Below are 26,620 nucleotides of genomic sequence, written 5' to 3'. Positions count from 1 at the left end.
GTAACTGTAGCTTAGTGAAAAGCTCGTGTCTGTGGCTTGTCCCCATGTACATGCACAGAAGAGGGGAACTCCTTCCTCGCTCTTTTAGCAGCGCTCGAGTAAAATGTAAGTTTCTTTTGCCTGGTGGGGTCTGTGCTGGAGCTGTGGCAGTGCTCGAAGCCGGTCTTTTCTTACTTTCTGGAAGCTCCAGCCTCAGTACTGCTCAGTTGTTGCTGCTAAGCGTCTGGCGGAGTAATGGCGGACAAATCGAAACTTAGGATTACCAGGCCAGCGGGAGCGTGCATTACGTCAAGCTCAGAGCGATTCGTACCCGAATCACTCATATTGCTGTGCCTTTAGTGCCCTGCACAGGAAAATAGGAGCGACTGCAATCTTGCAAAAATAGCTCTTGCTGCCCGTCAGGCAAAAGTGAAAACGTGTGTGGGTGTGAATAATTGATAATTTAATATTTAAAACTGCGCTGTGCCCCTTTAAGAGCGGTCCGCACAGTACGATTGGTCGGAGTTTTTACATGCCTGTGGCCGCTACAGTAGTCTGATTTTTTCCGCACCTTTTTCCGTCCACATAATGTATTGACTTCTCCCAGGGGGCAAGGAGCATTTCACTCAGTATGTCAAAAAATGCTTTTGGACAACATCGTCTACCCTAGCTTTAAATGTGGCCTCCTAAAGCAGCAGCAGCAGCAGCATAAAGGAGGAAACCCAAATGGCAGCAGCGGAAACCAGTCACGTGGAAGGAAAAGGCCCGTCTCTGCGACCCTAAAATATTATAATTGGAATTTAGTTTGAGCCTAATTTGATTAATTAAGATGGGGAGGTATATTGGACTTACCCAGAACCTCTAGGGCAAATCTCGCCGGATCCGCAGTGGCGGATGAATTGCCACACGACATAGGGATCTACACAGCAAACCGTGTTAGATCCCAAAATATTACTGAATTTAGAATGGAAGCACAGAAACCCATACTCACAGAACAGGTGCGCTGATGCTCGTGAGAGAACAGGAAGGGAGCAGTCAATATTAACTGCAGCGGCGCCTACGAACATGCACGGATTAGAAACGAGGCGAGTATTTTATGAATGAAGCGCCGATAGTAATCACTCACCCCGCCAGAGACAGCGTTCAGATCACCAACCGCGCGAACACAAGAACAGTGGAGAAGCAAGTTTAACTTGTCTTTAGCTGAACCGAGGGTTTCTTGGCAGCTTCTGTGCTCGCTGCAGCACTGCTTGAACTGACAAATGCCAGAGAGAGAGACGCGCAGGTGAGTTGAGTCTGCAATTAAAACTCCCGTGTGGCGCGAGGTGCTGCCCAGCGTGTGCACGTGCATGCAAGTGTGCATGCATGTGAGAGTGCACGCCTGTGCACCACTACACGGAGGAGGAAACCTGACAGACTTAGCAGACCCAAACGTGTTTTGAGGGTCTGCTGGGAATGTCTGGTGGAACCCTCTGTCACCATGGTTTTCAACTCCCACCTCCAGGAGAGCTTCTCTCATGTCCCGAGGGAGGCTGGGGACATTGAGTCCGAGTGGACCATGTTCTTCACCTCCATTGTCGAAGCAGCTGCTTGAAGCTGTGGTCGTAAGGTCTCCGCTGCCTGTCATGGCGGCAACCCCCTAACCCAGTGTTGGACACCGGAAGTAAGGGCCGCCGTCAAGCTGAAGAAGGAGTCCTATCGCGCCTTGTTGGCTCGTGGGACTCCCAAAGCAGCTGACAGGTACCAGCAGGCTAAGTGAACTGCAGCCCCAGTGGTCATGGAGGCAAAAACTCAGGTCTGGGAGGAGTTCGGGGAGGCCATGGAGGAGTACTACCGGTTGGCCTCAAAGGAATTCTGGCAAATCGTCTGGCGCCTCAGGAGGAGAAAGTAGGTCTCCGCCAACACTGTTTACAGTGGAGGTGGAGAGCTCCTGACCTCAACCGGGGATATTGTTGGACAGTGGAAGGAATACTTCGAGGACCTCCTCAATCCTGTCGCCACACCTTGCGTTGAGGAAGGAGAGGCCGAGGTCTCAGAGGCGGACTCATCCATTGCCCGAGCTAAAGTCACCAAGGTGGTTGGTAAGCTCCTCGGTTGCAAGGCGCCGGGGGTGGATGAGATTTGCCCTGAGTAGCTTAAGGCTCTGGATGTGCAGGGACTGCCTTGGTTGACACGTCACTGTAACATTGCGTGGCGGTCGGGGATGGTGCCTCTGGATTGGCAGACCAGGGTGGTGGTCCCCTTGTGTAAAAAGGGGGACCGGAGGATGTGCTCCAACTATAGGGGGATCACACTCCTCAGCCTCCCTGGGAAAGTCTATTCCAGGGTACTGGACAGGAGGATTCGACGGATAGTTAAACCTTGGATCCGGGAGGAACAATGCGGTTTTCGTCCTATTCGTGGAACACTGGACCAGCTCTATACCCTCCATAGGGTGCTCGAGGGTTCGTGGGAGTTTACCCAACCAGTCCACATGTGTTTTGTGGATTTAGAGAAGGCATTCGACCGCGTCCCTCGTGGTGTCTTGTGGGGGGGGGGGTGCTCCAGGAATACGGAGCCCCTTGCTAAGGGCCGTCCGGTCTCTGTATGACCAAAGCAGGAGCCTGGTTCGCATTGCCGGCAGTAAGTCGGACCTGTTCCCGGTGCATGTTGGACTCCAGCAGGGCTGCCCTTTGTCACCGGTTCTGTTCATAATTTTTATGGACAGAATTTCTAGGTGCAGCCAGGGGCCGGAGGGGGTGCGGTTTGGTAACCACAGGATTTCATCTCTGCTTTTTGCAGATGATGTTGTCCTGTTGGCTTCATCGAACCCAGACCTGCAGCATGCACTGGGGCAGTCGCAGCCGAGTGTGAAACGACAGGGATGAGGATCAGCACCTCCAAATCCGAGGCCATGGTCCTCGACCAGAAGAAGGTGGTCTTCCCTCTCCAGGTCGGTGGAGACCCTGGCCCAAGTGGAGGAGTTTAAGTACCTTGGGGTCTTGTTCATGAGTGGGGGGAAGATGGAGCATGAGATTGACAGGTGATCGTCCAGGTGCAGCGTCTGCAGTGATGCAGTCGTATCAGTCTGTTGCAGTGAAGAGGGAGCTGAGCCGAAAGGCGAAGCTCTTGATTTACCGGTCAATCTACGTTCCCACTCTCCATCTATGGTCATGAGCTTTGGGTCATGACCGAAAGGACAAGACCCCAGATAGAAGCGGCTGAAATGAGTTTCCTTCGTAGGGTGGCTGGGCGCTCCCTTAGAGATAGGGTGAGGAGCTCAGTCACCAGGGAGGAGCTCGGAGTAGAGCCGTTACTCCTCCACATCGAGAGGAACCAGTTGAGGTGGCTTGGGCACCTCTTTAGGATGCCTCCTGGACGCCTCCCTGAGGAGGTGTTCCGGGCATGTCCCACCTGGAGGAGACCCCGGGGAAGACCCAGGACATGCTGGAGAGACTGTCTCCCAGCTGGCTGGGAACGCCTTGGGATCCTCCCAGAAGAGCTGGAGGAAGAGTCTGGGCACAGGGAAGTCTGGGCATCCATGCTGAGACTGCTGCCCCTGCGACCTGGCGCCGGATAAGCGGTAGAAAATGGATGGATGGATTATCTCATGATCTGTGGAAAATAATTGTCCAAAAAAATAATCCTGTAGTACTTCAAATGTGCTGCTTTTCTCTTCCTTTAAAGATGGTCTTAGATATCTTACCTAGTCATTCTGCAATCCTGTCATGAACCTCCAGCCTTTGCATCAAGGCCATATCACCTCCAACAGCCTGACAGTCTACAGTACACACAGCACAGTGTGTAGCATCTACACTACAGTTCACACACTGCAGTGTGTGAACTGTAGTCTGTAGACTGAGCTCACTGTGAATGAGTGTATCTGTCAGACTTTAGCCATGTTTAGCATGTGACATCACTGGTGTGTGAGGAATTTCTTTTTGTCCCAATCAACAGCTCTGCGTATCGTTTTCTTCACTTGTCTGCCTGAATCCAGCTGCTTTCTATTCCCTGGTCGACTGAACTGGTTCTGCGTGTAGCTGAGATAAAGAAGGCTTTATCGGCAGGAAAACAGGCCAGAAGTTATCAGTGTCATATATCTGACAGCAGCTGAAACAATGATTTAGATGAAACCTTTTCTTCTCTTTTATCAATAAAATTCAGTTCATATGAAAATCAAACTTTCAAAAAGACATTTTACTCAGATTAAGGATTGAAAAGTAACCTCACCCAGAATATCACCAATTCTGACACTGTGGTTTGGTCTATTCAACTACAGGACGTATCTCTAACGATTAGCTTTAGTTTGAACATTAATTAGTTGAAACTGTTCATGTTCCATTTGATAGACACTTCGTCTGTGAGACTCAATCAATGTGAGACTTAATTTTTCTCACTGTAAGAGCAACAATTCCTATGTAATAATAACAATGGTGCAGCAACAGTCGTCTGTGTGTGTGTGTGTGTGTGTGGGGGGGGGGGGGCTCACTGTTGAATGAATCAGAAGGAAAAGCAACTTTGGGGTTGGACAGGTGTTTGATGAGAACAGCTGAGTTCATGTACAGAATGTCTGCAGAGATCCACTGATTCACTCTGAGATCAGGTTACTGACTCGCCCCTGTTGAAGCTTTCGGCCTCTCACACAACTACACACACACACACACACACACACACACACACACACACACACACACACACACACACACACTAGGCTGCAGTCCTCTGAGGCCACAGACAGAACCCATCAAAGTGTGTCAGGACAAAGTGTTGTCTGTTTGCAGGTTCCACCCTGAGCAGGCTTTGTAAAAGTCCGTGAGAAACACAACGCTCAGCTCAGCTCAGCTGGCAAACCAGCTCAATGAATAAGAAAATATACGTCTGAACAGATAGCAGATTAAGGTCACATTTACATTACGTTTATAAGTGAAAATGGAAAACTTTAGTAGTTTTGTGTGTCTGTTGACAGTAATGCTGCTCAGAGCCACTGACATTAATTTAGGGACACCTCCCAAGGTGGAAGTTTTTGAAAATTGTCCAACTCTTTCTCTGTAGGAAAACACAGATCAGAGATTTTATCATGGCAGTGGAGAAGCAGGAGACCGAGACGGAGGTGAGGCAATAAGCCAAACAGAATATGAGACAGGAAATCAGACAGGAGATGAGGCTGGACGCCAAGCAGGACATGAGGCAGGAACTCAGAGAGGATGTTAGGCAGGAAGTGAGACCATAGATATGTATATAAAGGCGAGACGTCTCACTCACACCCCTGGCCAATGAAGGCGAACATCTGCACCTGGCGGCCATCTTGCTCCAGGCAGCTGGCTCATTCAGAACTATGTGTTCTTCCACTTTAACAACTCCAACTTGATCATTTTTCTTCCGATCAAACGGCTTGGTTTGTTATAAACTTCAGAGATGTAGTTATGAAACTGCATACTGAATAATTACAACTAAAGAGCTCCATTCACAAGCACAAGTATTTATGTTAAATGAAAATATAGGCAACAAAACTCAGGTATAGAATAAAAACTTGAGATATTATGTTTTGTATATATATTCAAAATGTATGAATATCCCTAAGATAATAAAATGATGTGAATGAACATGTTTAGTTAAAAAAGTAGTAATTCAATCATATTTGTAACATTTCTATTTTTACTGTATAATGCATTTTTTCTCAAGATACCCATCATTGTCTTTCACAAATTGTTCATAAAAGTAACATGAATTCCATTTGAAGTCCTCTGAGTAACTTGATAAATTATTTATTTGCCCAATGCAATATTTAACTTTACACATTCACAGAGCATGGAGTGACAGTGAACTTCAAATGAACACAAACTAAATATGTCAATATTTAATCACAACAAGATTACTTGCTTTGTTCCCATCACTCACTTTACCTTCAGGTCACAGACCAGCTGACTGCTGCCCGGAGCAAGATGTCTGCTGGAGATGCCATTCCAGACTCCTCCATACAGCATTCAGCCTTTATAACAGGAAGTCAGACAGCGGGTCAGACAGGGGGTGAGGCAGGAGGTGATCAGTCGGGAAAAGCAATGAGTTATACTTATGAATAATTTCATGAAAAACTAACTGAGTTAGCAACGGAACTAGACTATTTAATGAGTAAGTAATTTTTAGGCAAAGTAACTATTGTGCGACTTTAAAAATGTTTTTAAATTTGTCAGAGAATTTGGATTCTTCTAATGGGACTTTAAGATGCATGTTATTGATTATAAAACTGAATTTATGATGAATGAAATAAATGGACACTACACATAACAAATTACAGACAGGAAACACGACTTTAATCTATAAATTAAAATTAATTACTTTTAATCCATAAATTAAATCTTAACTTATTCAGAAGTTTCTGTGTGACAATATGAGACAAGACACAATCACATTTGATTTGCAAGTGGAGATAGCATATCTATTGACATACATCTATCTGTCAATGAACTTCATTACTAAGATAAAAATTATTCTTCTTTCCATCTTCAAAGGTTGGAAGACCATCTTGGTTACTGTTATGATTATTACCATTATATGGACGCAGCATTTTCCTTACAGTCAGCACCAGCAGAGTTTGTCAATGAGAATTTCATGTTGGCTTTTTTTCTAAGTTGTGTGTTAGTATGAAAGGATAAAGTGTGAATGTGCTACTCGGGGAGGGTGGGACTGTGATAAGGGAGGGTGGGGCTTTCCAAAATACTTTTCTGCAACAGAACTGCTGTTTTAATGTCTGCTACTCTGCTCTGGTTCTGAGCAGAAATGATCCAATTAAGGACATTTGAACTGAATACAAAGTCCTGCAAACGGGGCCTGGATGCCACTCAGTTCTCCCTGAAGTTCTGTAGAGTCAAACCGCGGCCCGGAGCTGCAGGCCGGAGCTTTCTAACGGGGAACGTTTGCCTGGTTGTTCTCCACAGAGCGGGTTCGTGTCACGTTTCGGGCCAAAGCCGGACCTGGAGGTCCAGGTGAAGAAGGTGTGCTGCTGGACCCTGCTGGTGCTCACCATCAGCATCCTCACCTACTCCCTGTGGAAGAGGATGTGTTAGGAAACACTGCCTCCTGCTGGAGCTCCACAGCACTGCACCCTGCAGTCAGTCCACTGGTCAGATGGAGGAACGTGGAGCCATTGAAGGCTTTCCAGCAGTCACGTGCTGCTGAGAACTGGTGTGATTTCAGCTGTGAGAACTTTGATCTGATATTAGAGATGAACCTGCTCCCAGGTTAATGAGCTGTACTGACGGTGTGTGTATTCAGAGGGTTACAGAGTACACTGACCAGGCTCAGCTCTGATGCTTCGTTTTCGTTACTGCCACCGGAGCCTTATTTCTGTCACTGGGATTTTTCAGTCCTGTGAAGCCTGGTTCTGCAGGTTTGTTCCACTTCACCGTCACTCATGGTGCCTCCTGCTGAACAGCTGGTTTTTCTCTCCACAGAACCTTCAAGCTTTTCTTCAGGGACTCTGAAAGTTTGTCTGTTCAATTGAAGAACTGCTATTCTGGATTGAAGAGTTGACATTATGTACAGCTGTAAAAAGGGAGAAAACTGAAAAATGTGCCGATACCATTGTGAAAAAACGAATAAAAGTGAAGATGAAGAAGAGACATGTTTGGAACCAGAGCATCATTTGTACAGAGCCAATATGAAGACTCCAAGCAGGAAGAAATAAGCTTCATAACTTTTATTCAACAAACAAACTTAACCAAAGACACTTGAACAGAACAGGCCGTCCAAACACTTAAACCAGAACAGTGGAGACCGGCGAACACACAGGCCTTCAGTCCATTTTGAGCGGAGCCCTTAAGCCAGCTCCTCGTCGCCCTCCTCCTCCTCGAACTCGCCCTCCTCCTCTGCGGTGGCGTCCTGGTACTGCTGGTACTCGGACACCAGGTCGTTCATGTTGCTCTCGGCCTCAGTGAACTCCATCTCATCCATTCCCTCGCCGGTGTACCAGTGCAGGAAAGCCTTGCGCCTGAACATGGCGGTGAACTGCTCGGAGATGCGCTTGAAGAGCTCCTGGATGGCGGTGCTGTTGCCGATGAAGGTGGCGGCCATCTTGAGGCCTCTGGGCGGGATGTCGCACACGGCCGTCTTCACGTTGTTGGGGATCCACTCCACAAAGTAGCTGCTATTCTTGTTCTGGACATTGAGCATCTGCTCGTCCACCTCCTTCATGGACATCCTTCCTCGGAAGATGGCGGCCACGGTGAGGTAGCGGCCGTGACGGGGGTCGCAGGCGGCCATCATATTCTTGGCGTCGAACATCTGCTGTGTGAGTTCGGGCACGGTGAGGGAGCGGTACTGCTGGCTGCCTCTGCTGGTGAGGGGAGCGAAGCCGGGCATGAAGAAGTGCAGACGGGGGAAGGGCACCATGTTCACCGCCAGCTTGCGCAGGTCGGCGTTGAGCTGGCCGGGGAAGCGCAGGCAGGTGGTGACGCCGCTCATGGTGGCCGAGACCAGGTGGTTGAGGTCTCCGTATGAGGGGGTGGTGAGCTTGAGGGTGCGGAAGCAGATGTCGTAGAGCGCCTCGTTGTCGATGCAGTAGGTCTCGTCCGTGTTCTCCACCAGCTGGTGGACCGACAGCGTGGCGTTGTAGGGCTCCACCACCGTGTCCGACACTTTGGGGGAAGGAACCACGCTGAAGGTGTTCATGATGCGGTCGGGGTATTCTTCACGGATCTTGCTGATGAGGAGAGTACCCATTCCGGACCCCGTGCCGCCACCCAGGGAGTGTGTGAGCTGGAAACCCTGCAGGCAGTCGCAGCTCTCCGCCTCCTTCCTCACCACATCCAGGACCGAGTCCACCAGCTCGGCTCCCTCAGTGTAGTGACCTTTGGCCCAGTTATTGCCAGCACCACTCTGGCCTGGAGAACAGAAACAAGCGTTACAACACTGCAGCTTATCGGTTCTAACAATTATTAGAAATAAATAAAGAACAGGGATGAGAACATTTCATTACCCACCAAAGACAAAGTTGTCAGGCCTGAAGACTTGGCCGAAGGGACCAGACCTCACAGAGTCCATGGTACCTGGCTCCAGATCCACAAGCACTGCACGGGGAACATATTTACCACCTGATGGAGAAAAGACAAATGTAAGGCGAGGAAAGACCAAGCTCATGATAAACTAGTGACTCATTAAGTGTTGAGATTCAATTACCGGAGGCTTCGTTGTAGTAGACATTGATCCTGTCCAGCTGCAGGTCACTGTCTCCATGGTAGGTCCCAGTGGGGTCAATGCCGTGCTCGTCACTGATGACCTCCCAGAACTGCAAAGCACAACAACATTAAGGTGAGTTCAGCAACGTCACGGCACATAACATTCTTCTCCCCTCCCCCTCATCAGGGACTGTCACACAGGTTACCAGTTGGACATGGTTTCATCCAGGGGTGTCCTGCTCAGACCTGGAGGACCACAGTCCTGCATGCTCTCCATGTCTCCCAGTTTCAATACAGCTGACTGTATTGAGTGGCTCATTACCAGGGTCCAGCTGAAGTCTTGACAAAATCTCTTTATGAGAGTCGGGTGTGTCGAAACAGGGAGACATGGAAAACATGCAGGCCTGGACCGTCACACTGCGCACGTCCAGCAGTGCAGACATTCATAATGCCATGCTGCAAATCCAGAAGCAGTGACAGGCTCGGCCCATCCACTGAGCTTGCTCCATCCCATACCTTTGATTATGAAAGAAGAAAACCTCAACCAAGACAGACTGAAGAGTCCATGTCCGCAGCAACAGGTGTCAGATGCCAATTTGTTAATTGAAGTTCTTACTTTTTGCACCTTCAAGCAAAATCAAGTGACGTCTGTGCATTTATATTTGACTGATCATCTGACCTTATTATTCAACAATGGAGTCAGATTTCCCGCCGTTGGGGTGAGGGGCGCGCGCCTCGCCCCCCTATTGGCTGGCCAGCACATGAATTTGAAAGTTCTGTTACGTCACTAACCGCCCAGAAGCGTCGCCACGATCATCGGTGCTTAAAAAATAAAAAGGCGCAAAACTAACAAAACTTCACATTCAAACTACATCAAAATCCATGTAATCTGAACCGTAATGGGGGTACATTAAATCGTAAACTAATTTTGCCGGCGTCAATTTCTTCTCCGCATTGCGGTAAATTCTCTGCGGGAAAAAAAAAAACCGGATTTGATCAGAAACCGTTACATTCCCTCCAGATTACATCTAGTTAATAAAGCGAACCGTCAAACACTGACCTGATTGGGTAAAGAAATAGATTATTGAACATTGAAATAATAGATTTAACTGATGGTAATTCAAATAACCTTTGACATGTTTCTCTTGTAAACGCGCTCAAGTGTTGATGGACCGCTCAGATTAACGGATAGCGGAACTATAGTAAAGTAGGACACGGTGATCGTCTCAAGGTGTGGCGTCTCCCATGCAGGGAGCACAAAGCGCCGGCTTCAGCAGCAGCCGACTCATGTTTCTCAATGAAAACACTCCAACCAGCCTCCTCGGCGAAGAGCGAGCATTTACTAACCTTCGCGCCGATCTGATTGCCACACTGGCCGGCTTGCAGATGAACGATTTCCCTCATGCTTGTTGGAAGATTTTGCCCTTAAGAGAGGAAGAAATAACAGTCTGCTTTCTGAAATGGTGACTCAACCCGCTCAACTTCAGTATTTATAGGCCAAGTTTGAAGTCCCGCCCCCTCACTTCTCATATTCTGATTGGCTATGGTGTGCAAGGGGCGGTGACTGACGTAGATCTTGACCAATCATTTGCACAAACACTCGTCCGCGATTGGCTGAATCAAAGTGTCAATCAATGCCTCGATCTCATGACCAACGAGTCATCTGCAGACATGATGGCGGAGCTGAAACGCAACAGTCATGACAGAAGCCTTCATTTTGCAGCGCCGCTCCTGAACTGTTTCACCTCACTGTACTCACGACCAGATGAACATTTCTCCTCACTTTGAGAGCGACCTTTGATTTCTGCTCGCAGTAAAGCGTCAGTAGCAGCGAGTTCCTCCTTAATCCCGGTCCACGTGGCGGACTAACGGGACTCAGTGGTGCAGTGGAGGAGAGGTTTCTCTGCTGGGGAAAAAGAAAAGGCCACAGCAGTGATTTACAGTCATGAGTCTCACTGGAACTTTAATTCCAGCAGCTAATTTCACACTCATTAGGCCGTCTTTTAGGTGGTGGTTTGTAAAGCGGATTAAATAGTTTAAAAACCTTCTTTACAAGCTCTTTCTTATGAATGAGTGATTCTGATTAAATGTTTTAACAATGAGGAGCACTGATTCAATTCAACTTGATCTCTGTACCACCAAATACAACACAGTCATTTCAAAAAACATTTAAAGAGAGAGAAAAACAAAACACCAGCATTTCCACCTGAGCAAGTGGAGGAGACGGTGGAAAGGGAAAAATTCCACATGAACAGGAAGAAACCTGCAGAACCAGACTCAGAGGAGAGTTGTCTGCTTTACCTCTAAAACAAGCTGGCTGTTCATTGCTGCAGAGTACTTTAAGTGTGCCTGGAGGTTTTTAACCCATTACACACCTAATATATTGATCCAGACCAGCATATGCTGTTGATTCAGAATAAAACGGATGAAGTGGAAGATTCATACTCAACCTGAGAGCTAGATTTTAGCTGAGAACTGCCCCTCGAGCTGCCTCCTTCAGTTTAAAGTGCTGTTTTAGTGGAGTGAGGCCAGATGGGCTCATTAATAGTTAATCTGAACGCCAGGTGAGAATGTGGCCGTGACGCTGGCTCTAATGTGGGATACAGTTGCCCCGGCCCGGCCTTCAGAGGGGGTGAAACATCATTCCCGGGTGGATGTCGCCATGACGATTAGGCTTTCCCAGCAGCCTTTGCAGACATCTGAGTACCAGTATTAACACTGGCCTTTGTGTAAGCTTCCACTGCAGTAAAAATGCATTCCATACATTTTGATGGAGATTAGTCCTTGTTGTGAATTTGAAGTTTGTTGAACTCAAGTGTTTCTACTTGATATTCTGTCTGCCTGAGGTCTTCTAAACGTCATCTTATACTGCGACTGTATGTAGGTCGGTCTCATAGTTTCTGCTGTGCTGCATTGTAATGTGACACACAAAGGCCTTCTCTGTTTGCTTCATGACAGAGTTATGTGACAGAGGATGAGTCAGGATGAGGAGAAATGCAGCCCGTCTTCCCTCTCTGCTGTGCTGTGGTGTTTTTCTTGACTGGAATTTGTAAAAAAGGAGACGTACAGGCCTGATGAGCCCTTAGTGTCCAGCTCTGGTGCCCCGACACTGTAATCTGGTCTAATGGCTTTACTCTTTCAGTGTCTGATGAGTGAGTGTGAACATATAATATGTTCAAAAGCTGCCACTAAAGGATATTTGCACTGATACCACTTTTGTAAAGGACAAGTAGAGCTAGTACTAATCTTAACTACATGTCGATATCAAGTACTCAAATAAACACATTAAATGTAGTTCTGTACTTTCAAGTCAAGTATATTAACTTGAAATGTCACGTAAAAACGCGGGCTTATTAAGCTCTGGTTTACAGGGAAAAGGCAGACTAAGACAGGTTAGCTCTTCCATTTACACCATATGCACAATTTCACATCTGCCAATCAACCTCAAAACCATGTTTTTGGACTGTGGAAGAATATCAGGGTAACGTAAGAACATCTCCACACCCAAAAATCCTAACTCGACTTAGAACCGGGGACGTTCACATTGTGAAGCAACAGTGCTAACCACCACTCCTCTGTGCCTTGTCGTCAGTGGCGTTCAGAAACATTCGAAACTCATATTCATTAGAAACTCATAAGAAACACACCCTCCTAGAACTCATCCTGTATTCACCCAAAGGGGTGCACAAGCTCTGAAAACCCACATTGATGGAAAAAAACTGGTGAACAACAAACGGTTGGACCGACAATGGACTCAGCGAGAGCAAGAGTTTCTTTACAGGTGTTTTCAAAGCAGAATTAAGTTTTATTTAGAATTAAAAAGGGATTGAATGTCCCATTTAAACCCACCTATTGAGAGATACATCTTTTCAGAAATGGCTTTGAAGGCCTCACTATTTGTTTATCTGAGGTTCCATCAATGACATAACTTGGCTGCACCCTGCAACTTGATGGACTGTAGATATTCTCTTCCATCCCACACTTTTTGTGCCTCTGCAGTCTGTTCCCTTTGTGCTCTGCTTAATCAATTATTCATTGATCTCTCCTCCTGGGAAGATGATGTGTGTGCACTCAGTGGCTTGTGGTGACAGCTTGACACAGGTCAGCTAAAGCTTAATGCATGGGGGGCAGTCTTGTTTTATTAAAACATTTTCCCACTGACTGCTGGGTTTCATGAGTACGGTGCTGCATGACGACGCCTGTCCCACAGTGTGCTCTCCAGTCTGAGCCGGAGCCGTTTCCCATGACTCAGCATCTGTTGGAGCACTGCAGCATTCAGCACTCAGCCTCCAGCAGCCAGATCAATATTACAGAGAGGAAACAGAAACGGTTAGTTAACTTTAAAAAGTTGTCAAGCAAATGCTAATTATTGGAGAATTTATCTCCTGATCTGTGACAAATAATTGTCCAAAATCATAATTTTTTAGTATTTTTAATTTTAAATGTGCTGCTTTTCTCCTCCTTCAAAAGTGGTCTTAAATATCTTACCAACTCATTCTACAATCCTGTCATGAACCTCCAGCCTCTGCATCAAGGTAACGTCACCTCCAACAGCCTGGCAGTGTACAGTACACACAGCGCAGTGTGTAGCGTCTATCTACACACTGCAGGGTGTGAACTGTAGACTGGAGACTGAGCTCACTGTTGATGAGTGTATCAATCAGACTTTCAGCATGTAGCATGACTGGAGTGTGAGCCTGAAACTCTAGCATGTAGCAGGATGTACTGAGCAGTTAAACTACTGACAGACATGGTTCTTACTCTGCTGTTCCAAATGTTTCTGCTGATGAAGTTTCTGCTATCTTTCTCCTCCTCTTGATATTTTGTCAGAACCTAATTTCAGTCGGTCTGTTTTACTTCGGTTGTTCTCATAAACATTAAAGAATCTCCAAACCGCAGACATCAGTCGTGCTCTCTCATCTACCTGCTGCAGATAAAGTCACCTAACTCTCTCTGGGTTGTATCAGAGAAGATTATCAGTCTCAGCATCAGAACATCCACAAGATAAAAACTCATTGTTTGCATTATGGAAGCAGAAAAATATATTTTCTCATCAGGGTTTTTCTTTTTGTCCCGGTCAACAGCTCTATGTATCGTTTTCTTCACTTGTCTGCCTGAATCCAGCTGCTTTCTATTCCCTGGTCGACTGAACTGGTTCTGTGTGTAGCTGAGATAAAGAAGGCTTTATGAGCAGGAAAACAGGGCAGAAGTTATCAGTGTCATATATCTGACAGCAGCTGAAACAATGATTCAGGTGAAAAATTTCTTCTCTTTTATCAATAAAATTCAGCTCTTATGAAAATCAAACAATCAAACAGACATTTTCCTCATAGATTAAGGAAATTGAGACGTAACCTCACCCAGAATATCACCAATTCCGAGACAGTGGTTTGGTCTGTTCAGCTACAGGATGTATCTTCAATGATTAGCTTTGGTTTGGACACTGATTAGTTGAAATAGTTTCTTGTTCATGTTCCATATGATAATCTGTATGTGAGGCTCAATCAATGTGAGACTTTATTTTTTTCACTGTCAGAGCAACAATTCCTCCATCATAATAATAGCAGCAACAGCCATCTGTGTGTGTGTGTGTGTTGGGGGGGGGGGGGGGGGGGGGGGGGGGTGTTCAATGGATCTGGAGGGAAAGAGGCTTTGGGGTGGGCAGGTGTTTGATGGGAACAACTGGGTTCATGTTCAGAACGTCTGCAGAGAGAACCACTGATTCACTCTAAGATCAGGTTACTGACTCGCCCCTGTTGAAGATTTAGGCCTCTCACTCACACACACACACACACACACACACACACACACACACACACACACACACACACACACACACACACACACACACACACACACACACACACACACACACACACTGGACTGCAGTTCTCCGAGGCCACAGACAGAACCCATCAAAGTGTGTCAGGACGAAGTGTTGTCTGTCTGCAGGTTCCACCCTGAGCAGGCTTTGTAAAAGTCCATGAGAAACAACGCTCAGCTCAGCTCAGCTGGCAAACCAGCTCAATGAATATGAAAATATACGTCTGAACAGATAGCAGATTAAGGTCACATTTACATTACGTTTATAAGTGAAAATGGAAAACTCTGGTAGTTTGGTGTGTCTGTTTACGCAGTAATGCTGCAGAAGCGAAGCAGGGTCGGGCCTGGTCAGTACTGGGGAGGAGGAGAAAGACTTTTTACAGCATCAGGAACTGAGTCCTGAAACATAATGCACGATCTGCTAACAGTGAATAATCGACCCTGCTGGGAGTCAGGGTCAGGGCCTCAGCAGTCATGACCCTCGCTACATGTGACTGGTATGACCAGCGCTATTTCAGCCATAACAACATAACTGAAGTGTCTGTGTCTGTGCTCTGTGAGGAGAGGAAACGCTCCCTCCATTGATTCTCCCTGAGCGTAATGTGTCTTTAAGAATGGTGCGTTTGGCCGTTCTCCAGCCGGCGGAGTCATGAAGTGCCTTCAGAATGGGATACTCAGCAGCAGGCTATGCACAGCCACAGCCCCTCAGTGTGATGAGCGCCCAGGGGAAGTCCGCACTGCCTCCGCCCACGCCGCTGCTCAACAAACACACACCAAACACACCAGCGTCACAACGCCGGGACGCCAGAGACTGATGCCCTTCTGCCATCTGTGAGGACGTCTACAAATCCTCCGCATCCCGCAGAAGTGATCAAGAACCCGTCACGCTGGAAGGTCTGGAGGAAGAGGAGGAGGGTTCAGTCAGAGGGAGGGTTTATGGGAAATGTGGTTCTCATTCGAGGCTGGAGGGCCGGACAGAGGAAATGTGTCGGCACTGAGTCACAGCTCGCTGACTTTCCACCCAGTCTGTCACTGTTTGTGGCAGAGTTTGGTTTTTAGAATTACTTATTTCCCCCTTAACCCTGAACTAACAGCAGAAGTCCAGTCCGTTCCCGACACGTCGGTATCTGGGTCACTTCTGAGAGGAAACACAGACTTTTATCCTATTTTCACAGTGGTTAAAGCGGTTAGCACTGTCATTTCACCGCAGCATTGTCTCTGGTTCAGTGTTGAGGTGGCTGAGGCTTCGTTTGCACAGTGGCGGACCCTCAATGGCAGTGTTGCAAGTTTGATTCCCAATTACCCACGTCTACATGTTGAGTGTCCTGGAGCGAGAATGAATGAAGCCGTTTTCTCTTTCCATTTTTTCCTTTTGTTGTTTTATTTTAGCCTTTAACCAGGTCAGCCCCGTTGAGACACAACGATCTCGTCTTCTTGGGAAGCCTGGCCAAGACAGCAGCTCAAAACAAGCATTGGTGTATTTATGTAACGTGAAGCATAAAATTCAGATGTAGATATACAGTTTAACTCCCATCATATTTGTTGATATAAATGGTATCAACATTCAACAATCCCAGGCCTCATCCAGACTGCTTTTGTTCTCCACACAAAAAAAGATTGGTGAACTGTATCAGAGGAAACCACAGAGGAAGCATGAAGCAATCGAATTTCCTGGATGAGGAGGAGCTCATGAACTCTTTACGAAATGACAAAACAAGGGTTTACAGCCACAAGGAGGCGCTCTGAGACTCCAAGACTTCAGTTCCTGATATCTTGTGTATTTCAGTGGCATATTGATCATTTAAGTGGTTGTTTCCAGATCATGCAGTCGAGATATCTCTGATTGTAACTGGCACAGGTTCTCATTCGGACTCTCCTTGAATCCATTCTCCGAGTTTCCAAATGATTACAATGAAAACTGACTAAAGCTGTAACGGGGTAGTTTATGAGTCTGTTCTATGGTCTAGAACAGGAGTGTCAAAGATAAGGCCCATCGGCCAAAACTGGACAGCAGGAGGCTCAAACAATCTGATCCGCCCAAAAAAAATAAATAAATAAAAGGAAAAATCTCAAACGTGACACTGATTTTTTTTCAACAGATTTCTTCAGAGCTGTCAGCACAACACTGAGGCATATGCCACTGTGATGCATCGGACAGGGCTTGATCTTGAAATATCTGCATTTGTGAATAAAGATTTTTCCAAATAGCAGACCTGCTCCGACGTTCTGAGTTTGTCCAGCCAAGATGTTTGTCTTATTGTGTTTGGACGCCACCCAGTGGTGTAATTGTAGAAGTGTTTCCATAAAGAAGGTCAAAGTTGAAACGTCATAATAAAGAAGCTGTACCAATGCAGTCAGCGTCCCTAAACTTTTCAATATGTCCTTCGCTAATTCTGTAGTGCCTACAGCTTGGAAATCTGCAAAGGTCATTCCTTTGCATAAAGGGGATGATCCTCAAAATGTAAATAATTATAGACCTATTCTATTATTAATAGCGTTGTAAAAACATTTGAGAAAATTATCTTTAACCAATTATCTGATTATCTCATAAGATACAATATATTGTCTCAATGCCAATCAGGATTCAGGAAGAACTTCTCCACTAGTTCTGCTCTTTTATCGTTTACAAATGATATAGTTCACGGTTTTAACAATAATATGTGTACTGGAGCAGTCTTCTTAGATCTTACGAAGGCATTTGGCCTTGTTGATCATTACCTACTTTTGGATAAACTTCATGCAATAGGCCTTTCCAGATCATCTTTACTATGGTTTAATTCGTATCTACATGAGCGTCACCAGTGTGTGTCCTTTAGAGGTAGCCAGGCGGATTTCATCAGTATTGAGAAAGGCATTCCCTTCTCTTTATTATTTTCCATTTTTATTGACTTGCCACTTTCATATATTGACTGCAACATTCATCTTTACACTGATGATACTATTATTTATTGCTCAAAAGAGAATATTTCTGATATTGATCGATCTTTACAATCTGATTTTAACTCTGTACAGTGGTGGCTTTCCCTTAACAAATTAGGCTATTACTTAATAAAACAAAGTCCTACTCAATGCTATTCCAGAGAAGACAATGGTCTACTTGGGGAACTAATCTCTCTTTGTATTTGGTTTGACTTTTCTCCCTTGGAACCAACTGAGAGTGTTAAATATTTAGGTGTATGGTTGTGTAGCAGTAGAGAGGTGTGTGTGCTCTGTGCAGGGTGCTGCTGATCGGCCACCTGGTAAGGTGGCCCAGTATAAAAGCAGCCCTACTCCCAGCAATCATCCTTTTGCACTTCTGCTGGTCTTGGCACGTCACATCCAGGTCAGAGGCTGCCCGACTGAGAGGTACGGCTGCACGCTGCTTCAGCTTGCTGGCTGCTTTATTTCCCTCATTGTGCTTACAGCGTCGGTGCTCGTTTGCAGGCAACTGTTTGTGTGCAGTTCGGCGCTCCATTTTGAGGCTTCGCTGCATTGTTCAGCTTTGGTAGGAGTCCTCTCTTCAGTGTAGTAGATGCTACCACAGGTGGCTGATGCTAGTGTGGTCACAGGTAAAGCGTTGGTGGCTGGAGTCCTCTCTCCCTCCCTCTTCTGAGTGTGCGTTTGTGCATCTGCTGCAATCTCAGGTATGCATGTGTATAGTTGCAGTCCCTCGGCATGAATTAGTCTAATAATAGTATTTCATTGATCCAGGCGCCGCTGTGATCGGCTGGTAGTGCTGGACTGCTGCTTTGTCTCCAGCTGATTGTCTCCAGCTGCTGGGGTTGAGCTGCTTTGTCACAAGTCTTTGTTTCTGATACCCCCCAATCTGTATAACGCCATCTGCCTGTGACGCTGAGGAGATCCGACGACGGCACAGCAGCTACGATGGAGCCAAATCCCCCATGCCTTGTGCAGGCCGAGGCACGGTCTTAAACGGGGGCTCTCCGCCCCCACCTTCAGTATGAATGAGTGTGTGAACGTGTGTTTTGTGTTATGTGTATCTTTTGTTAATTTTCATTTCTTTTGATTGCAACCCCACTGTTTTATTCCCTTCCCCTTTTTCAGTGGCTGGAGGCTGGTGGTGGCGGTGTTGGTGACCCGGCGATGGTGTCCCTCCATTTTCTTTGCGTGTTCCTGGTGGTGGGAGTATTTTTTGTGTGTATGCCACAGGTTGGGTGATTTCGATTGATTTATTTTTCTTTTGGATGGTCCCTCCACCTCTCGAACCCGGGCCTACTCACTAGGCCTCAGCCAAGGTAAATTCTCCCTTTCCCCTCCCCCCTGAGTTTTATGGTGTGAATGTTATTTTAAACCAATTTGTTAATAAAATTTTGTTTTTTTATCAGTGCAACCACGTCTCAAGCCGTTCTTCCGGGCAACGAACCAGTGCGCCTTCGTACTTTGAATAATTCCTTGGGTGAAATTCCCAGGGTGGCGTTGTCGGGTTCAATAATATATCTTCATTAAATTATCCATCCCATCATTGCCACAGTTAGAAAAAGACTTTTCCTTTGAAACACATAAATACAACTAATGAACTCAACTATAGTCTAAGAGCCTTGTATCAATCTGTGAGCTGTTTTAGTTATCGGGTAAGAACAAGAGTAGCCAATCGGTTACTGCTACCTATTCTTGACTATGCAGATGTCTATTTTAATGCTACCTCCACCTGTTTACATTCTCTAGATGTGGCTTATAACAGTCTGTAGATTTATCCTCCGCTGCCCCTATAGGACACACCTCTGCGTTTTATATGAGAAGTTGTCTTGGCTCTCACCTTCTGCTAGAAGAAACTATCACTGGTTGCTGTTTATCTTTAGATGCATCTACTTTAACTGCCCAGAATACTTGAAGCAATATCTTGTGCCTTGTCATACTCTGTATAGCCTTCGACACACGGATCAAGTTCATTTTACAGTTCCTAGAACCAACACTGTTTCCGGAAGATGGAGGGGGGGGGGGGCTATTTATTCCGTTGCTTTTTGTTGTTTCTAGTTTTGATGTTCTTGTTTTTGTACTACAATAGATTTGTTGCTCTGACTGTGCACCTGTACTATTCATTTTCAGTTAATGTGGAGGTCCCCCTCGAAAACGAGATCACTTATCTCAAGGGGCAATGCCTCCGTTTAAAATGTAAATAAATCAACCTAAATAATAGAGAGATGGCAGTTTTTTTTTTTTTTTTTACACAGCACCATTCAGAAACCGTTAAGTTTGCCGATTGGATTGATTTGATGAGGGTGGGAGTAGCAGGTCAGATGGAGGGACAAACCGCCACGTGGCTACATGGTTCCACCACCAGATAGCTGAAGAAGACATGCGATGACGGTAACGATGTAAAAAGTACATTTGCACATTGAAATGATGATGTACAAGCAGAAAGTGTTTATTTCAAAAAGCCATGATTCAGAAAAGGTCAATCAGTTAATCGAAAATGTAGGACAGTGAAAAACAAGCACCTCTGTGTCTAGAAAGGCACTGACATGGTTCACGTAAGTCAAGTCAAATTTATTTATATAGCACATTTACAAACAGTATAGCCGTGCTAAAGTGCTTCACAAAAGTGCAAAGAATAAAAGCAATCATAAAAGGTGAAAAGACAAAATTAATAGACAATCATTAAAACACATCTTGAACTCGAACACAAGAGACTAAAGACAAGGTAAAACGTAGCTGAAGGCCAAAGAAAAGAGGTGGGTTTTCAGCAGGGATTTAAAAATTCCCACAGACTCTGTGGGTAAGTGACAGGCAGTAAAAGCAACATCCTATTCCCAAAGCGCTTCTCTCTCAACCATAGAAAGAAGTTAAAGACACCAATTTCAGGTCAAAATGCTTATACTGTCAATGTTCAATGGTGCTTGGAGCTGGTTTTTGAACGACTCTTAAGGTGGAAACTTTTTCAAAGACGCTCGGGCTCTGCGGTTGTGTCAACGGCAAAAACGATGCACTTTCACTCAAAATGTGTCGTGTCAATGGAGCCCAAATCTAATCCTCACAATCTGTGTTCATCAACTTTTCCACACAAAAATTGAAGTGGAACAGAGGTGGAGGCTGCACTTTAGGCAACTCAACCAGCTGAACAACTTGTTTAGATCTCAAGTTGCTTGTAATATTTCAGGATTGGCACTTTGGGGTGTTCTCCATGGTGAGGAACAAGGTATATACAGGCTCCAGGTACAACTTAACTTTACTCTTCATCTTCACATTCCTCTTCATCTTCATATTCCTCTTCATCTTCACATTCCTCTTCATCTTCACATTCCTCTTCATCTTCACATTCCTCTTCACCATCACATTCCTCTTCATCTTGTTGTTCCTCTTCATTCTCTTCAGCAGACTCCTGATCACCCACCAGTTCTTCTCCTTGGAAAAGAGAACAGGGATACAAAAACATGAGAATGGATCATTGTCAAGCAATACACATATATGTGTACACATATTATTGTCTATATAGTTTGAAATGTTAATCAAGCGTCTGACTATCAGCTGACCTCCTAATGGGTCCTGACACCTGATTCACTGTTCTCCATTATCTCTTTCCTACTCAGCATCACTGTCCTCCTTCAATGTTTTGGCTCTTCCTTGCATCTATGTTTGTCCATTTCCTCTAAATATGAGTAGATTTCACCAGAAACATTGACCTTGTTGCTGGTTGAGGGTGGGTGGGGGTGTGATGGACCTGTCTTTCATTGGGGGAGTGCTGGTAAACGGTTTGGTTCTGTTTTGGCATATGTGATTTTTTGTTTAGCATTTTGAATTCTATTTTGTTTATCTGTTGGTGTTTTTTCTAGTCAGCTGATTTTACTGACGTCTGTGTTTTTGTAGGTTGGTAATCCTGAATTGTGGTCCACATATTCATGTTGATAGTAGTGTAACGACGTCAGTGCCTATGCAGGAATGAAGAGGCAGATTGTGTTGCTCAGGATGCCTTTATTTTGAACCACACACATACTGTATGTCTCACTCCAAGGGGTGTGCTCACCAGCCGCTTCACATTGGCTCAGGATGTCACTAAGGCAACACACAAATAAAGACAGTACTTCCCATTGACCTTTGCGCCACTCGTGTCCCCTCAGCAACCGCTACACAGGCCCCTCCCAAGGGATCAGCTGTCCCGGCGACACCCACAGCCATCACAGAATTGTCCAAGTGGGGGGACGTCTAACCTCCGTGTACCCCTAACCTCCGGCAGAACTCATCAGACGCCTGTGCCTCAAAGTTCCTGCCCTGGTCGCTGTGGAGCTCGGCGGGGAACCCAAAGCCTGAGAACATCACCTCCACCAGCTTCTCTGCTGTGGTGGCTGAGCTTTGATCTGGCACAGCATACGCCTCAGGACACTTCGCTTTATAAAATAACCCACAGCCACAAGGACATGGCGGTGTCCAGCCTCCGTCACTAGAAATGGCCCGAGGATATCCACCCCCACTCTCTCCACTGGGGCCCCCACCAGGTACTGCTGCAGCAGGGCGCGGGAGCATTGGGACGGGCCTTTCAGAGTCGTGCAGTCATCGCAGCAGTGAAGGTAGAGCTCCACGTCACCAGCTCAGCCAGGCCAGTAGAACCGCCCCCGGAGGTGGTGAAGAGTCTTAGCATTCCTGCAGTGACTCGCTGCTGCTGAACCATGTGTCATCTGGAGGACTTGAGAGCAGAGTGCACGAGGAACCAGCAGCTGGAGGATGTCGTTGCCTCGCCACGCAGCTTGCCATCATCGATACAGCAACCTGTCGCTCACTGCTGCCCAGTTGAGAGTAGTATGATTTCAGCTCCTGGCTCTGAGCTGACACCTCCGTCCACTCTGGTCACCGTTCATCCTCCAACCAGCTCTTTACTTCCGTCAGGGTTGGGCCGGCCTCCTGCTGCTGTTTTAGCTCCTCTGGGCACAGCGGAGTCATGAGCTCAGTGGCTGCAGTGACTGCCACTGATGGCAAGTGGTATCTGTCCTCCTGGTGGTGGCCGTAATGGCACTCTGCTGTCAGGGAGAGCACATCTGCGTTATCATGGAAACTCCCGGCCTAATGCTGCAGCTCAAAGTCATAGCTCTGCAGTGTCTAACCACCACACCACCTGTCCTTCTGCCTGCTTGAAGATTAGCAGCCAGGTGAGGGAGGTGTGATCAGTCCAGAGGGTGAGGCGACTGCCCTGCAGATATGGCCTGAAGTTCTGCACAGCCGCAACCACAGTCAGCAGCTCCAACCATGTCACACAGTAATTCCTCTCCGTGCGACTCAGGGAGCGGCTGAAGTATGCCTCTGTGCGCTCCCCCTGTCTACCAGCTGTGCCAGCACCGCCCCAACTCCTGTGTTGCTGGCATTTGTGCCCGGGATGAAGGGTTGGTGAGGATTTGGAAAGGCCAGGACTGGACCCTCTGTCAGGGCCATCCGGAGCTGCTGGGGGGTGGCGGAGCAGTTGTTGTCCCACCGGTAACGGCTGCCCTATGTCCGTCAGGTGGTGGAGCAGGCTGGTGGTTGTGGCGAAGCCCTTGATGACGCAAGTCCCTGGAAGCTCCACAGCTCGCTAACATTCGTGGGTGAGGGCCAGTCTTTATCTATGGCCACCTTGGCTGTATCCATGGCCACCCTGTTCTCACTGACGACGTGATCAAGAAACTCTCCGGTAAGCAAGCTGCACTTAGCTGGTTTAATTTTCAGCACAGCCCGGTGGATGGCTGTGAAGACCTCTCTCAGGTTATACAAGGTTGGATGCATCAGCTGCCATCCTGATCCCACTTCTGACACCAATATAATGCCGTCACAGGAACAAAGAGGCAGATTGTGTTGCTCAGGATGCCTTTATTTTGAACCACACACACATCTCACTCCAAGGGGTGTGTTCACCAGCCGCCTCACCTCAGCTCAGGGTGTCACTCAGGCAACACATAAAGTCAGTACTCCCCGTGGTCCTTTGCTCCACCCCCGCCCCATTACTCTTCAGTGGCTGCTACAGTATTTTTGTTTTTTTTTTGATCATTTGTTTTTTTTTGTTTTGTTGATAATGCTAATTTTCAGTTTGTCATCTCCCTCCGACCCACTAGTTGGCAGTACTGAGTTTTTGTTGACACACAATAGTTGAATTGCCTTCTGAAACCTTTGTCCTGAAAGACTTGCTTCTCTGACTCTGTATTCTCCCAATGCGCAGAGATGTATAGCTCGCTAAAAAAGCAGCGGGGGAAATAAATGCGACGCATTACCTTTTGGGCGAACGTTGTCCTCAAAGCGGTTGCTGTAGTTGCCAGGTGGGAGGTACTGGCCCACCACAAAGACCCTGTGGCCATCGGTGGCCACGCCCACGCCCAGGTCAGTGCTGGACCTCCACACCACCTGAGTGAAGTGACCTACAGCAAGAACAATAGCAGTCGGAAAGCCTCAGCCACACACAGTAACCAGTCCGACGGGAAAACATACCAGAATAGTGGCTATCACTCAGTGATCATCGAGTTAGCATTAGCATTAGCATCACATTCTATATGTGTCTACATGTGCTTTCTTCGTGCTTTACCGGTGTTGTATCTGAATCCAGGATATCTATAGTCGTAGTCCTTGATCTCGCTGTACCATTTGTCCACGGCTTCTCTCCCTGCACGGTCACAGACAGACAATTAGCCGGGGGAGCTTCTATGAGAGACGTTCACTACAAAAATGAAGCTTCAACCAAAAATTTTGTTGGTGTTCGCACAGCGCTTCTGTTGGTCTGACACAAAGAAGAAGGAAACAGTGAATGAATCTGAAGATTTGAGTGTTGGCGTGTGCACTAAACTTCTGTAACTCCCTCAACTTTCTCATGATACTAATCTGTTCAATTTTTATCATCAAAATCGCCAAACTTGCATTCTTCTTGGAGACAAGCAAAATGTCCGGCTGCACAATCTCCCACAAATGAATCTTCTTTGTTAATCACTGATGTTATGTTTGGCATGCTTGCCTGCATGGCGGCGTCATGGTTGGCAGGGGATCTCTGAGGCTAGCTGGTGACCCAAAGGTGTGTGTGAGATTTCCACCCCTATGATCCAGTGACATTAAAAACAAAAAGCACTGTGCGCCTGCAGGACCAGACGGTAACTGACCTGTTAGAGCCTCAGACGAGGAGCCCCACTTGCAGTAAATGTTCTCTCCGGTGCCCATGTTGCTGTGCTGCATCTGGCCCAGCTGCAACAGGTAGTCGGCCCACCTCTGAGCCGAGGCCGTCAGTGAGTCGCTCAGGGTCAGCGGCGGCGCGCCGTGTGCTGCCCTGTAGGCGTTGTGGCTCTCGAGGAACTCCTCCTGAAAACTTAGGTCTGCAGCGACGCACATTAGGATTTGATGAGCCTCATGGGTGTATTAACATTTGTACGAATGTCAATACACCCATGAGGCTCATGAAATCCTAATGAGTGTGACAATGGAAGAACACGGACATTCGGACTTCCTGTGTTCATGTGTTTTTCCGTGGGCTGTGAAACGAAAACTCTTACCTGCCATTTTCTTAGCTGCTGTGGAGAATGAAACGAAACAAAAAGCCAGTGAAAGATGATAAATAACATGAATTATTTATATGTCATAAATTATCCTTGAACAAAAAAGGTCCAACTGGCATTATGGTGTCCAACTTTTTTGGACTCCCTTAAATTGAAATAAATATTGATTTAAAATAACCCAAACAACGCTGTTTTCACAGGTGAGCAGCAGTTCTGTGATCTCACACATAGAAGGACACTCAAATCAAACATAATTTACTTAATATTTAAGAGCTTTATGAAGCATGTTGAATGAATTACATTAATTACATTGTTTCAAATTACTGGTGTGTGAGAATGGCCTTCACCTTTGCCAACTTTCTAGGGTGTAAAAAGCTGGACTCAACCTCTGCGCTGATCTGTGAGGACACTGGCAACAATACCGATTATCGAAATTCACCGCGATCAATTAATCTCACGTGTTTTTATGACAAATGGTTGATCAAACGGCGTATCGTCCCAGACCAAGCTGAAACACTTACTTTGCTCTCAGCGTCTCCTGACAGTCCAGTGGAGATGAGGTTCCTCCCGCCGTCTCTGGTCGGGCGTTTATGTCCAGGAGCTGGACTCCTCCTCATCTCCACATGGAGGAGGAGACAGACACCTGGTGCTCACCCGCCATCTTCTGTCTTTGAATCATGTACTTCAGCAATGAGCTCACTGAATTCGAAGGTCATCGGAAATGCTGGCAAACCTGTTCTTCTGGTTTGATGGTATTTCGTTGCTCACCTGACAGATACAGACCAGTGCTTTGGTTAGTCCGGGCGAGTCTCTCATGAGTGTAAGTAATTATTATTAGTAAGAATAATATTACACATTATCATTGTCACTTTTGCATCACATCAGTTACACATGAGAAGAGTTTAACATCAAAAACAGAGACTCAAAGAGAGGACATCATAAATGAGAACGTTCTCTGTGAAGTCCAGTGGATGGGTTCTGTTTTGGTTCTGTGTGAGAGAGCCCAGTGGATGGGTTCCAGATGAACCTCAAACACACACTAAACTTCCACTGTGGACCAAAGTGTCAGCTGTCGCAGCTGTAGCCCCTTTATTTCAGCCTCAACGAACCCCTCTTCAGATGAGACCTTGACTGTGGTCTTAACTCCCGAACTCCAGGAGATGAAAACCTCCATTTTGGCCTGAACTAGTAGCTGTAACCTCCACTGTGGCTGCTGTAGCCTGCAGTGTGTCTTCA

General features: G+C 46.5%; 2 protein-coding genes across 4 annotated transcripts; both read right to left on the bottom strand.

The window, feature by feature from the left end:
• Window positions 1-7,639: 7,639 nt before the first annotated feature.
• LOC115384448 (tubulin beta-1 chain) lies at window positions 7,640-10,593 on the bottom strand. The gene is made up of 4 exons (XM_030086723.1): window positions 10,479-10,593; window positions 9,133-9,241; window positions 8,937-9,047; window positions 7,640-8,837 (listed from the first exon to the last, which is right to left on the bottom strand). The coding sequence occupies exons 1-4, from the start codon at window positions 10,533-10,535 to the stop codon at window positions 7,774-7,776; spliced, it is 1,341 nt and encodes a 446-aa protein (XP_029942583.1). The 5' UTR covers window positions 10,536-10,593; the 3' UTR covers window positions 7,640-7,773.
• A 9,702-nt stretch (window positions 10,594-20,295) lies between these two features.
• Window positions 20,296-26,017, bottom strand: LOC115384455 (Golgi-associated plant pathogenesis-related protein 1-like). 3 transcript variants are annotated; one of them, XM_030086731.1, is made up of 6 exons: window positions 25,906-26,017; window positions 25,382-25,399; window positions 24,995-25,204; window positions 24,430-24,507; window positions 24,122-24,265; window positions 20,296-21,296 (listed from the first exon to the last, which is right to left on the bottom strand). In XM_030086731.1, exons 2-6 carry the CDS (start codon window positions 25,386-25,388, stop codon window positions 21,121-21,123), a joined length of 615 nt encoding a protein of 204 aa, XP_029942591.1. In that variant the 5' UTR covers window positions 25,389-25,399; window positions 25,906-26,017; the 3' UTR covers window positions 20,296-21,120. The 3 variants fall into 3 exon arrangements, with proteins under 3 accessions (XP_029942591.1, XP_029942592.1, XP_029942590.1); XM_030086732.1 differs by having other exon boundaries at window positions 25,382-25,396; window positions 25,906-25,960; XM_030086730.1 differs by lacking the exons at window positions 25,382-25,399; window positions 25,906-26,017 and adding an exon at window positions 25,289-25,381 and having other exon boundaries at window positions 24,995-25,241.
• Window positions 26,018-26,620: the final 603 nt, after the last annotated feature.

This window comes from Salarias fasciatus, unplaced genomic scaffold (genome assembly GCF_902148845.1).
Source record: "Salarias fasciatus unplaced genomic scaffold, fSalaFa1.1, whole genome shotgun sequence".
NCBI classification, from domain to species: Eukaryota; Metazoa; Chordata; class Actinopteri; order Blenniiformes; family Blenniidae; genus Salarias; species Salarias fasciatus.
Note: the sequence above shows the minus strand (reverse complement) of the source record. Positions and strands in the feature narration are given on the sequence as shown.